Source organism: Belonocnema kinseyi, chromosome 2, assembly GCF_010883055.1.
Source record: "Belonocnema kinseyi isolate 2016_QV_RU_SX_M_011 chromosome 2, B_treatae_v1, whole genome shotgun sequence".
Classification (NCBI taxonomy): domain Eukaryota; kingdom Metazoa; phylum Arthropoda; class Insecta; order Hymenoptera; family Cynipidae; genus Belonocnema; species Belonocnema kinseyi.
The window spans coordinates 36,117,937-36,132,392 of record NC_046658.1 but is presented as its reverse complement, the minus strand read 5'-3'; the positions used below and the strand labels follow the sequence as shown (position 1 = coordinate 36,132,392).

General features: G+C 35.9%; 1 protein-coding gene across 1 annotated transcript in view; it reads right to left on the bottom strand.

The window, feature by feature from the left end:
• Positions 1–14,208, bottom strand: part of LOC117168429 (annexin B9-like) — a 24,310-nt gene extending 10,102 nt beyond the window's left edge. Inside the window, exon 1 of the mRNA XM_033354074.1 lies at positions 13,218–14,208. Within this exon, the coding sequence (XP_033209965.1) occupies positions 13,218–14,081 (864 nt within the window). The 5' untranslated portion in view covers positions 14,082–14,208. The remainder of the gene's footprint in view (positions 1–13,217) is intronic.
• Between the last annotated feature and the right edge of the window lie 248 nt (positions 14,209–14,456).

The window sequence follows — 14,456 nt, the reverse complement described above, 5'->3', positions numbered from 1 at the left end:
ACCGGTACCATTGGATTCAGCGGGTCAAAATACATAAGATTAACTAGTTTTTACCTTTTGCCTCTTGAATGCATACGGGAACATACCCAGCTCCCGGACTACCTGGTGCGGAATCATCCCTCTTAATACTTTTTTCACCTCCTCGGTAGTGATGTGTGGGCATTCTTTATCAGGTGTTATGAGAGCATCACATAGCTCCTTGAAGCTATTTATATTTTCAGAGTCTTCGTCCAGTCGATGCTGCACTTCATAGACTTCTCTCCAAAATGCTTCGACCTCCTCTGGTTTGGGCGGGTGTTCGACAGTAAACGGAGGGTCAGTAAATGGAACAGTAAATGGAACCCACCTCTCCCTCCGCTCTAGACATCTCTTAGCGTCAGATAGTATCCGTATTTTCTCAACAATATGCTGCCTGATATTCAGCAGGTTTGACTTGTTAAGTGTGTGATAACGGGTCCGGAGTTCGCGCGCGAATTTTCGAACCTTGCCGGTAAAATTCCTGCCAGATGTAATGTAGTGATTCACACACTGAATGCGGAACGCGTACTGTCTTGCCCAGCCTATCTTTATGGCAAGTTGATGCATTCGCCTTTTGGTCTTATGATCAACCGTTGGTTTTGTTTTACGGTTCGCATCGGCCAAAGCTCTCGCTGCATTATACACACAATAATTGATAGCCCAGAGGTCGGATTCTCCGAGAAAATGTCCACGAAGCTTGTCATCCATTTCAGCCAGATCTTTAGGCTTGAGAGAAACCTTGGTGTTGATGTTTCTCCGGGTCATAAAGCATCGCTCTTCCTCTATTGGATGCCTGCCCGCGGTTGATCTTAGTGTCGCCTCTCTTTCTCTGTTGCCGGCTTGTTCTAGCTGTGGTAGAGTAGGCGTTACGCTTACATAGCCCCTTTTTCGGAGTAGTTTAGCATGGTTTCGCAGACGTTGCTGCGAAAAGTGCGATAATTCCGGGTGTTTCTCGCACCACAGAGCATGCAGCCGTGCCATGTACCCCGTTCAGGGGCCACACTCGCATCGTAGCACTCTATCAAGTCAAGATTCAGTCGCTCCATCCAACCAAAGGTCGCGAGATCCAGTCGATCCATCGCATTGAATCCATTTTCATTGGCTCCCCCAGCTCTAGAGTGGTCGGCATTGTTCGCTGAACCATTGCCGGGAGCCCTGCGCGTTCTGTTATTTTGAACCGCACTTACTACAACTATGTCTGGTGTTGTCATTGTCGTTCCCACGAGAAGCTAGGGAAAGGGTAAAGCTTCTGAAATTCTACAATTTTAAATTGTCACTGCATACAAAAATTACAAGTAAACATAAAAACTGATTAGACAACTTTTTCTAAATGAAAAATGAATTTAATTCTTTTAAAGAAAACCTTTCGAAATAGTTATTTCAAATGGGAAACGTTGAAAATGAAGAAATGTCTATTCCCGAACGTCGAAACTTAAACGAATACGAACTTCATTATTTAAAACTGAAAAAACTATAGCCGCTAAAAATTGATATTAAAACATTTTTATACTTAAGCCCTTTCAAATTTCAATTACTTGCAGTAAATTTAAATCGCTTCAAAATTATTAATTTTTAATTTGCTAATAATACTTTACAAATTTTAACTAATTCAATTTTAATTGCAAAATTATTACCTATAAAAGGAAAAAAATAAAAATTTAGCGTTGTTCATGAAAGTTCTGAATTATGAAATTGTAACCACTTAAAATTACCGAAATTGTCCATTTGCTGATGTATCAATTTCAGACAGTTTAATGTTCATCGTTTTTTATTTTAAACTCTATTTTCAATTTTTTAACTTAAAATCTACCTTTCGAATTATTATTCCTTCTAGAAATGTTCGAATATAAAATGTTTTTCAAATTGAAATTGCTTATTTGTTTAAATCTTTAACTAAAAATCTTATCATTTTAAGATCTTACATTGCAAATTAAAAATTAAGATAAATAATACAAAACAATATTGCTATTATATGATTTCATTTTTTTAAATTGTACAAGTTTATGTTTTTCTAAAATTATTAAATTCAAAACTATCAAGTTTTTTAATACGAAATTTTGAAATATGTGATAGCGAAATGGTCCTAAAATGTTGAATATTCGAATTTGAAACTACAATATAGTGAAATTTAAAATTCACAACCTACAAAAGCTTATCTTAAAATCAATTTCAGGGAGCCATCACATATGAAGTCACGCTGTATTTCTAGCTTTTACCCCCCCCCCTCCCCCCTTGTCATCCTCAGTCACGAATTGATGAGACCCCCACCTATAATGTTACGTCACTTTCTTTAAACCCCCCACCCCTTTCACATTTTTAAAATAATTATAAAATAATTTTCGGAATCTCCTCAAATATGGGAATCAAACCTCATATGAACATAATAAAAAATATAAACCTGATTCGTAACACTTTTTTATTCTTCTCAAAGAAAATATCAAACAGCAATGAGATATATGGACTTAATACTTTTCAGGTTACGAATTAAAAACAAGAAAAGCCTCCGTAACATCACGCGCAGAATGACTGCCCCCCCCCCCCCCCCCCCCATATGTCACGATTTGTCACGCTTGACAAGAACACCCCCTGCCCCTCGGTGCGTGGCATCATAATTGAACGCTCCCTATGGGTGTTAATTAAATCCGACTTTGAATGTTTTTTATACGTACGGCACTGACTCAATATATATTTTTTCCAAAGAATTAGCGATCCAAATAAATAAAACTTGTCCAATAGCCGGGGTTTTGCGAGATCCTCGGACCAATAAAGTGTTAGAAAATCAAACCATTTGTTGAGGAAATGATTATTTTCACGACAAATATAAATTTTGCGAAAGAGAGAAATCAGCGGGTAGCAGACGAAAGCATTTCAACAGTTAGAATCGTTTGCAAATTTATTTTTTTTACTCACAATTCAAACATAATAGAAGAATTCTCGAGAGATAACTGTTGTTCATAGGGCCACGACTTGATGATGGTGACCCTAAATTTTGCGAAATACGTTGCGAAATGGAGAAAGATGGGTAAAAATTGACATGCCCTGTGTGTGTCTCGTAACTCTATGTATAATCAGCCACCACCCAGATAGCAAAATGTCCACATGGAGCCCGCATGGTGCGGGCGTGACGTGCAGATCAATCCGCACGTCGTGAGAGCAAGGTTAGAGACAGTTGCATCAACAATTGAGTCGCATATGCGTCGCATGGCGTGTCCACCCGCATGCGTGCGCCGGTATATTGCCCCCCATAAAGTTTCAAAATTTTTTATAAATTAAAATTTTGTAACAGTAACAGGGGCACAATTTTGAGAAAAAGAAGTATCTGCTCTCAATTCGAAGCAAAATATTGCTCCTGTCACTATTTAAAATATACTACAAAGGCGAGTAAAATAAAAAATTTAAAGACAGTTTTATTCAATAAATAACGTTGTTTTATTCAATTTTAGGGATATCATGAAACGACAGTTAGTAGGGTGAAATTTTAAAATTGAATTGCCTCATTTTAAGCTATAAATAATACTATAATTGCATTATAATATCTTTACTTGTTGCCACAATATTATTGCGATCAGGTACTGCACAAACTGGCACGAACTATGAACACTCAAGAAATCGACTTCTTGATACTGCATCAAAATAAATCGAATAAGTAATACAATCTTAAAAATAAAACTTTCAAGCATTTAGAGGTATCTTGCATATTAACTCTCTCACCGTACACTTCATTCCAGCACCCATGTACCGTACATAGGCGCAAATTGGGATTTCGCGGTTTCAGCAGCTGATTTAAAGATGAAGAAATGTTCAAAATATATCAAAAGATATATGTTTTGGTGTGAAATTTTCCTTGTACAGGTCCTGTCGAGGATCCGACCGCCAACCGGCCTTAGACCGAAAATTCCACCTAGGTCGGTTAAATTCCGTCTAGGTGGCAACCCTATCCACCGATTCAATGGAAAAGACCCTGGCTGGTAACCACGCTGCCGTAGGTTCATATCTTTTTCTCAAATTTTTTGTTTGCATAGGAAACATGTCAAATAATCATTTTTTATGCTTCCCCGGCGATTGAATTTTTTTTTTCAAAAATATTACTGGGAAATAAATGTCATTCAGAAACTTGTCGAATAATTTAATTGTATAATCGTAATGCAATTGGGAAATAAAAACACAAAATGTGGATACAATTTCATACAAAATATTGAAATATACTTTTCGCAGATAACATCTACATACGCACAAATTGCATAGTTAAAACAATTTATGATTATATGTAAATTTGTAAATTTACCAACTTTAAAATTATAACTGGATTATAAATTATAAATGTATCAAGTTACACAGCAATAAATTTCAAAACTATCAAATTTCGAAATTAGGCCCTCTGCAAATTTATTTATAAATTACAAGCTTACCAAGTCGCTCAAAAACTATTGTGGATATTGCAGAATTTTCCACATTGATAATTATTCCAAAATTACAAAACTGGCGAATATTGACTTTTCTTTATAAATTTTACATTGATCCACTTACCCAGCAATAAATTTCAAAACTATCAAATTTCAAAATTAGGCTCTCTGCAAATTTATTTATAAACTCCAGCTTATCAAGTCGCCCGGCTATAAATTTCGATATTACACAATATTCCAGATTTTCTCGAAAAATAATTTAATCGCCGGGGAAACACTAAGAATTATTATTTCACATGTTTACAATACGAAAAAAAACTTGAGAAAAAGATTTTTCACAACACATGTATCGAAAACTTGACTTTCGATGCCCTCGTAGCGGGTCGAAAGTTGTGTTTTCAACCCGACTTGAAAGTAGAAACAGGCGACTGCGAAAGTAACTTACGGCGTAACCGGTGTCGAAAGTATGTACATTCTACTTTATTTGCAGTTGTCTGCAGCCATTTTCCCTTTTATCGAACCTTGTTTCGAGAATCGAGGCTAACTTCAGTCTCCAAACTATATCTGTCACTGTCTACGTAATTACAAAGAATAACAACTTTGATGAGACGCAAAGAAGTTTCAGGAATCTCAAGTCAAATTTTCGATACATTTTTTATGAAAAAGTCCTTGTTACGCAATATACTATGAACCCACGGCAGCATGGTTACCAGCCAGGCTCTTTCCCACTAGAGCGGCAGGGCTTCATGGATGACCATGCGCGCAAACCGGTAGAGCTTCTGCACCCTTGGTTAATGTGATTTACAAATGCTCATAGTTCTTACAAGGGATACAAAAATCCGGGACACGTGTATAATTATTTTTAACGTTATATCGGTTGATGATAGTCTCATCAGAAAGCCAATGTCTTGGAAGACTCAACTCTTTGAGAATCGTAGTCTTGACCTACGGTCGATAGCGAAGGACGCCCCGATACCCTGTGTAGAGTGACGGTTACAGCTGGCCTTGTGACAGATTACAAATACAGTTACAAGGTGCACATGCAGGGCATGTCAATTTTGTACCCATTTTTCTCCATTTCGCAACGTATTTCGCAGAATTTAGGGTCACCATCATCAAGTCGTGGCCCTTTAAAAACCAGGTATCTCTCGAGATTTTTTCTATTGGGAAACTTCGTCATTTATTCGAAAAGAAATCGGAAAGGTTCAGAAAGAATTAAAGGGAGTGGGACACTTCGCAAAAGTTCGGAAAGGCATCGGGAAGCTTCGGAAAGAGAAAGCGTGCGGAAAGAAACGGAAGCAAAATTCACATAGAAATCGGAAACGATCGGTAAAGTAGTTTCTTTCTGATTCTTCCGCTATGGCGGTGCAAGTTTCTTGCACCACGGTAATATCATACCCATGGCCTCGTCTCACGACCGTGAGATGGGTGGTCACAGGTCACGATGAAATCATAACGACAGGCCGGCGAAACCCTATTCCGCCTTAAGGACACGAAGCTACCCAAGCGTGACAGCTTTCTACATCTATCTCGCAAGTGCCTTGCCATATTTTAGCTTTAGGTTTACAAACCAGTGATAGTTTCGCACTTCCAAGAGCACCGATCACAAGGGCCATTATTTTAACCGAATATTTTGGGTACTTTGGGTATTTTCCTTCTCCTTGGCAGTGATGTTGTGGCCGGCCGGAGCCGAGAATTCAATTACGAATATAGTTCGTTTCTCGAAGTCTTGGAGAACGATGTCAGGTCTCGAGTGTGCAACGGAGACGTCGGACCAAAAATTGTAGTTCCAGAAAATTTGGCATTTCTCGTTTTGGACAATTGGCTCTATCTCCCTCGGAGCGTTCGGCAGGACAGGGTCGCGGCTAACATCGTAAGAGCGACACAGATAGTAATAAAGCATTCTTAGAGCCACATTATGCCTGTAGAAATCCGTCGTTCCTGCATGGGTGGGATATCCAGATAGTATGTGTTCTAGGTACTCAGCGTGTGCAAGACACGCTCTGCACCTATCGTTGGGAATATCTCGACATAAGATGCGGTCACGGTATACTAAGGTGGAAATTACACCGTACAAGTATGCCAAAAATGAAACTTTCTGTACCTGAATTAAGCCTTGGTGATCTGAGAAAAGCAAAAGCTTGCTCTTTTGACAAGCCTGCCGATGAAAATACCCTGAAATAGCACTGATGAACGGCACTGGGTCGCCAGTACAATTTCAGTGACTTTTTATGCTGATTTCGGCAACTAAACGGCACTCACAGCAGAGTAATGCGAAGGTCACATAATGGTCCTATTGTATTCGTCACGTATCGGACGAGCAGAGTTATTTACAGTAGTTGGCCGTCAACAACCTAACTCCCCTTTTAAAATTTTCTATAAATCATTAATACTTATTTTTTGGAGTTGATATCAGAAATATTAATTGTTTTCGTATTTTAAACCGGACTTTGAGTAGTTTTAAACGAGCAGCACTGGAACGGCACTAGGTGGTGCCGTTTCTTTGCTGTTTCAGTGCCTTTTCATCGAGAGGGAACGACTATTTTTCTACATTTCTACATTTAGAATTTTAGAAGTGAGATATCTAGACAAAGTAATGCACTTTTCTCACATTTGATGTTAAAATTCAGGCAAAGGGCCTTGGCCGCTTGCCCCGCGGATTTGTAAAGGAACGCTCCTTTGCCAATCATCTCGTGGTTTCTGACCATTTTAAGGAGAGCATCTCTACCATTTGCAACAATCTAATCTGTTTTTAGATCAATTGGTTTATGAAGGCACTGGAGATCCAGAAGTCCTCGCCCCCCTTGACGGCTACAGATGTACAGGGTGGACATGCTGGGGCTTACATACATGGCAAACTTGATGCTACCCGAATTGCACAACAGCAGGGAAGAAGCCATTGTACAGGGGTATTTCCATATTTCGCAACTTTAAAGTTGCATTCGGATCGGCCCTTCGGTCAAATCCGTGCATCTTCGGATCAATTTTATCTTAGTTTCCATGGTTGCGTTCGAAACTTTAAATAGATACAAGTGTCAAAATAATATAGATTATGTTACATAGTAATTACAAATAATAAAAGTGTTTAATTAATAATGAAGTGAGACATGTGAACTGAGAAGTTAACGCCAATTTTTGCTGTGCCAATAACATTATGGAATGTCTGCTGAGTGACAAATACTATAAAATAGTAATGATATTCTGGGCTTCCAGTGGGCGAAGAGTGAATTGTGTTTAACGCTTATTTGCGGCAAAAAAAATATAGGATACGTATTAAATAAAGTAAATAAAATATTACATGCGTAAACTTTAAATTGACACTACCTACAATTACTTACAGCGATTAGGACAAAAACGTGAATCTGAACATAACCTCGAAATAATGACTTAACAATCATTACTTTATAATTAGTTTAATAAAGTAAACGTTATTTCTCAATTTAATAATAGATGACCATTGTTTTTTTCACAGATCGATCCTAGAAGAAATACACATCAGGAAATGCAGATGGAATTAGTGCATTTCGGCTTGGCGTGTTTTAATAAACATGGTTGAAAAATCTTTATCTCTGGACCTTATCACAAGACTGAGGATTGATCAGCCTAAAATTAATAATCTGAGTCATTTCGATGGTATAGGCGTATCAAAAAGATATCTCTAAGCAATTTAACTTGCCCGGAGTTTAATTAATAAAATTTTTAGGGTTTATTTTTATTTTAGAAAATGTTTTCTCTCGTCCTCATCTCAAAATTTAATTTGATCAACCATTAAATTAAATTAGAGACTCGCTGAGGATAGGAATGCATCAGTAATAAATCTAGAAGAGAAATTTTAGGCCGATATTTTCATTCCAATTTTTTTTTAATTATTCTATTTCCGAACTTGCTATATCTGGATCTGATTTCCAAACTGGCATTTGATCAGCCCCTAAAATCAATTTTAAGTAATTTGATGGTATCCATGTACAAAAAAAATCTGGAAGCAATTTAAAAAGTCTGACTTTTAATTATCAGACCGGCATCAGACCAGCAATCTGAAGGACCTGGGCTCATATCCCAGCTGAGCTAGAGAGCGTTTTTTCACAATCTTACAAATTAATCAATATTTTAATAATATTGATTATGACCAAGTAGACAAACAAAATTAACATCCTAAACTATTATTTAATTATTAAAGTTCTTAGGAATTTATTTTATTTTCGAAAATGTTTTCTCTGGACCTCATCTCAAAATGTGGTTTGATTAGCCACTGAAATAAATTAAAGACTCGCTGAGGATAGGCGTGTATCAGTACTATATCTAGAAGAGAAATTTTAGGCCGATATTTTCATTCCAATTTTTTAAAAATTATTTTATTTTCGAAATTGATATCTGTATCTGATTTCCAAACTGGCATTTGATCAGCCCCTAAAATCAATTTGAAGTAATTTTGATGATATCGGTGAACAAAAAAAAATCTCGAAGCAATTTAACAAGTCCGAATTTTAATTATTAAAGTCCTTAGGGATTTATTTTATTTTCGAAAATGTTTTCTCTGGACCTCATCTCAAAATTTGGTTTGATTAGCCACTGAAATAAATTAAATACTGGCTGAGAATAGGAGTGTATTAGTACTAAATCTATAAGAGAAATTTTAGGCCGATATTTCCATTCCAATTCTTTTTTTTTTTAATTATTTTATTTTCGAAATTGATATATCTGTATCTGATTTCCAAAACTGGCATTCGATCAGCCCCTAAAATTAATTTTAAATCATTTTGTTGGTATCAGTGTATCAGAAAAAAAAATCTCGAAGCAATTTGTCTAGCCGGTATTTTAATTAATCAAGTTTTTAGGGATTTTTTTATTTTCGAAAATGTTTTCTCTGGACCTCATCCCAAAATTTGGGTTCATCAACCACTAAAATAAATTAAAGTCTCGTTGGTGATAGGATTTATTACACGGAAAAAATGCATTGTTAAATTGACAATAAGTAATTATTATTTAAATTATTACTGCCGACACTGTCAGTGATAAACATACAAAACCACAAAACACTTTTTTGGTAAAGAATAATTAATCAATCTAAAGTATAATCAGAGAGAAATAGAGTCACAATGCATTAGAAATATCAGTTGATAGAAACATGGCGGCCCCCACTCGCCCGTATACCCGTGATGGTCATTTGATTGATATATATATATATCGATTCTAAATCCATGAGTGTTTCCAGGACTCGGTCGGTGTGCAAAGTTCTGCACCACCAACAATGACCGACATGAGGTAAATGAAAGTGGCCCTCAACCCTTTGCATGTGTCCGTCGTGTGGCCATCGTAGGTATACCGCATGCACACAAACTGATATCCACTTTGCTAAGGCAGATTTAGAAATTAAAATTGAGATGATTGGTATTTTACGCCCAGTTGAACTGTCTTCGATCGCGAAGCAAGCAATTTTTGAAAGCACAATCTGAGAGATAAATCAACCAATATTGTGTTTTTTAAGTGTCCAGTACTTGACCTTAAAATCTGTTTGCACATTTTGTCTATTTGTGCAACAATTATTATCCATAGCTGGTTAAATTTAATGCCAGATTAAGGAAACCTGCAAATGCCACAAGGAATTATAGGTTATGTTTCTATGTGTACCTTTCAGATCTACCTATATCATTATTATTTTCAGGGTTATTTAGAATTATCACACCAGGTGCAACCGAAAACTCATTTTATTATTAACTTCTAAATATTTGACTCAAAAAAAAAAAAAAAATCAGCCACATATTTTAAGTGAGCAAAAATTAAAGCACTGAACAAGTTCAAGTCGGGTGGCCACTGACTGGGAAAACCGGGAATTATACCCCAGATTTTTAAACACCAAGAAATACCCTAAAGTTTGGAGGAAAACCGTCAAATTTTCAGATTCATTTTTTACTTTTGTTGAAGATTTTATCTAAATTTCCCTAAAAAGTCATCTTTTTTGGGTAGTAAAATCAACTATTTTGATGAACAAGTTTTTTTGTTCATGATTCATCAATTTAGTTGAAAAAATTTGTTTTCTGAAAATTGAACTATTTTGTAGAGTTTTTTTGTTATTGTTTAAAAAGTGATTTTTTTTAACTACAAGAAAATTAATCTTTTTTGTCAAAAATGCAACTATGATTAAACGTTAATTTTTTGTCTAGGAAATTAGACTTATAGGAAAATGAATTTCTTTTGTGCAAAGTTCATGTATTTAATTTAAAATGCCTTTTTTTAGTATATAATTCAGCTTTTTGGATACAAATTTAACCCGTTCTTCAAAAATTTAACTATTTTGTTGAACATTATTCCATTTTCAACAGAAAATTTTCAAATTAAAAATCGAGTTTTCAATTCAAAGGATGAAAGTTTCTGTCGAAAATAGAATAATGTTAGACAAAATAGTTGAATTTAAAAAAAGAGATTAATTCTGAACGCGGAATTTAATAGATAAATGTTCAAATTAAAATGCGATTTTTAAATCTAAAAGATAGAAATAGCTGTTCGAAATAGACGAGTGTTCATCAAAATAGTTGCTTTTACTACCCAAAAAAGATGAATTTTTAGGGAAATTTAGATAAAATCTGCCACAAAAGTAAAAAATGGATCTGAAAAATTGCCTCACACATGTCTCACTTCATTATTAATTAAACACTTTTATTATTTGCAATTACTATGTAGCATAATCTATATTGTTTTGACACTTGTATCCATTTAAAGTTTCGAACGCAACGATGGAAACTAAGATAAAATTGATCCGAAGATGCACGGATTTGACCGAAGGGCTGATCCGAATGCAACTTTAAAGGCGCGAATTATGAAAATAACCCTGTACAATGGCTTCTTCCATGCTGTTGTGCAATTCGGGTAGCATCAAGTTCGCCATGTATGTAAGCCCCAGCGTATCCATCCTGTATGTATACTCTTATGCACATGCATGATCTTACGTGTAAGATAAGTACAGTCAGCTCGTTCTTCGCTCATTGAACCACCCCAAGCGAATAACGTAAAATAGTTTGATGCAAAGAAATAGAGGGCTCATGGTATCACTCTGATCGACGCCCCTCTGAAAGGTGACGTTATTCGTAGACACACGATAATTTCCAGATAAGATAGTAAATCTAGTTTTCCAAAGGAGCAGCAATCTCTACTATCTTAAAATTGTAGCAAAAAATTTAGATAAAAATATTTTGCGTTATTGCTGTATTAAAACATTAGGATTTAAATCAATCTTTTTATCACAACGTATATTTGATTTTTAAAGATTTTTTTATGCCATATATCCATTTTGAGAAATATGTCGGTTATCTAGTTCTGCGCAGCCACCCTTCAGTTAAGATTTTCGATTTCATGTTTAGTTATTTATATGTTGGTTTTCTAATCATATTTACAATATAGTTTCTTAATATTAAGCAATTTTTATTTGACAATATTGCTCAATAATACTAGGAAACGAAAAGGTAAATTAATTGTTTATAAAATCGCAATAAACAAATGGTTTAAGTTCAAGCAAATTTAAGAGATATAAAAAGTTTTTATATCTGCCTGGTTCCAGAAACGCGAATGAAAGGAAAAGGATCGTTAAACCTAGGCTTTTCTTGATGACAACTATTATTAACAAAAGAACGATTTTTCAGAATGATAACTGAGAGAACGACTAATTTGAGAAGCGCGTTTAAAAATAAAAACTAAATCAAATATAGATATTTGTTTGTGAAGATTGTTATTAACAAAAAACATTTCAGATTTTTTCGAAGTAAAAAAATTTTTGTAATCAGCGTAATTACAGTTGAATTACTTGAATTGTTTATTCGCCCTAACCTAAAAACGGTTCTACGTATAACAAATTTAACAAAATGTAAAAGTTTTCTTTTTCGATGATCTTTTCGAATATAATTTTACAACAAAATTTTCAGGATACTTTTGCGGACTTTTTAAAACAAACTTACGGAGGGGTGCAATTAGTGTATACATAAGTGTTAATTCCCTCTAGTAGTACAGAGCGTTCCAGCGAAATGTTTTAGGCGCGTTCACAGTAGGTGCAAAATGTCCGCCCCTTAGAACCCACTGGTACCTAAGAGGGACTTACCATTATTGTTATATTATTAAAAAATATAATGTAGATAATAAAAATTGAAATTTGCACCTCAGGTACGTAAACCCAATCGTAGGGTATCGAAAATACCACGCAATTTACATTAGCGGCTGAATTTTTCTGACCACTTTGTACTAAAACTGAGAAAACATAGGACACAACACAGTGGGCCTGTGAAAATGTTAGAATTTTTGGCATTTATGATTTTAAATAAGAGCCCTGAAAGTATGAAACATGTATGAAAGAACAGATAGGTCCGATAGCTTAGACACTTTCACACGTTTTCAGTTGATCGATGTAAAGTTGAAGCATTTTCCCAATTACCTTGTTTGTGTTCTTTGTGTGGATAGATCTTTGTATGTATTATTTCAGATAATAGCTTAAAAGGAAATTTTATAAAGAAAAATGTGCTCTAAATTACTACTTGTTTTCAAAATTGAACTAGGGTGTTACGATTCTCAGAAAAAAAAAACGTTACGTATTTTTTAAACGGCCCTCTACACATTACAAATCTTTTTACTTATGATGTTAATTTGTATTGTAATCTTCCTAAATAATTTGAACAATCTTCTCTTGTGGCAATTTTAGTATCTTAATTTCTGCATAGTTTGGTACCAAATTTCTTGTCGTTCAAAACGTTTTTTCACAAAATCCACAAATGATGGTGTTGAAGGAATGGGTTTATGATTTAAAAGATATCTCACCTTGGGCTTGCCGTTGGATATCCGGGGGGCTGGGGCAGCACAATTAGTTGAGAAAGGCTTTAGAGCAGCGTTTGAAGGAAATTTATCCCCAGTCCCCTGTCCCCCGTAACAGCTCTCGCCTCTATAGGGAGTCGAAATATTTGATTGATAACTAAGAGTAGATGAAGAATTGGAACAGTATGAAGGACTGGATGCACTTTGTAGAGTTGGATAAACTCCTGATCCTTGAAGTTGCGAATATGAATTGTATGACTGTTGACCCATAGCTGGTTGGGGTACACTTGATGGCATGTTCTGAGGATGCGGCATTCCTTGAGGCATACCAAGATGTTGGGGCATACTTGAAGGCATGTTTTGAGGATGAGGCATTCCTTGAGGCATACTACGATGCTGAGGCATACTCTGATGCTGAGGATGAGGCATTCCTGAAGGCAAGTGCATTCCTTGTTGTGGATAAGGAGATGGTTGAGGTGGCTGTCGAGGGTAAGGAGTTGATTGAGATGGTTGTTCCAGGTAAGGAAATGGTTGAGGTGGTTGTTGAGAGTAAGCAGATGGTTGATGTGATTGTTGATCATAAGGAGATGAATGAGGCTGTTGTGGATAAGGCATAGAGGATGGAGTTGGTCCTTGACCTTGGCAAGAATTATTTTGTGTAGGGTAAGGATTTGATGAAGGATAGGAGACAGCAGAAGGGTAGGGATTAGATGATGGACAAGGGGCATGAGGTTGAGGCATTCCGAAGGATGTGTGTAGTTGTGAGAAGCCTACGTTACCACCCTGGCGGTAAGGCGGGGCATTCGGAGCAGAGGGTGCACCTGGAGGAAGGCCGAAGGATGTCGGTGGTTTTTCTCCTGGGAACGGCATCACTGGCGGTCCCTTAGATTTTAGGAAACAATGAAAATGTATAATATTCAGTGCAATCAACGTAAAAATACAATCATAATCACTTTAATTGATTGGATCAACATTTGCTGAACTATATCTCCTAAAACACCAAACTCTATCTATAGATATACCACCTTGATCAAAAAGTTTTAGGACATTATTTTTAAAATAAAAAATACAAGTTTATTCATCATAATCGATATTGTCCCCTTCAAACTACTCCCCATCCACTGCAACGCACTTATGCTAGCGCTTGATCCAATCCTCGAAACTTTTTTTATAATCGGTTTGCGGTATAGCCATCAGAGCCACCCGGTAAGAACGAAAGAATTGAATAAATATCTATACATATAT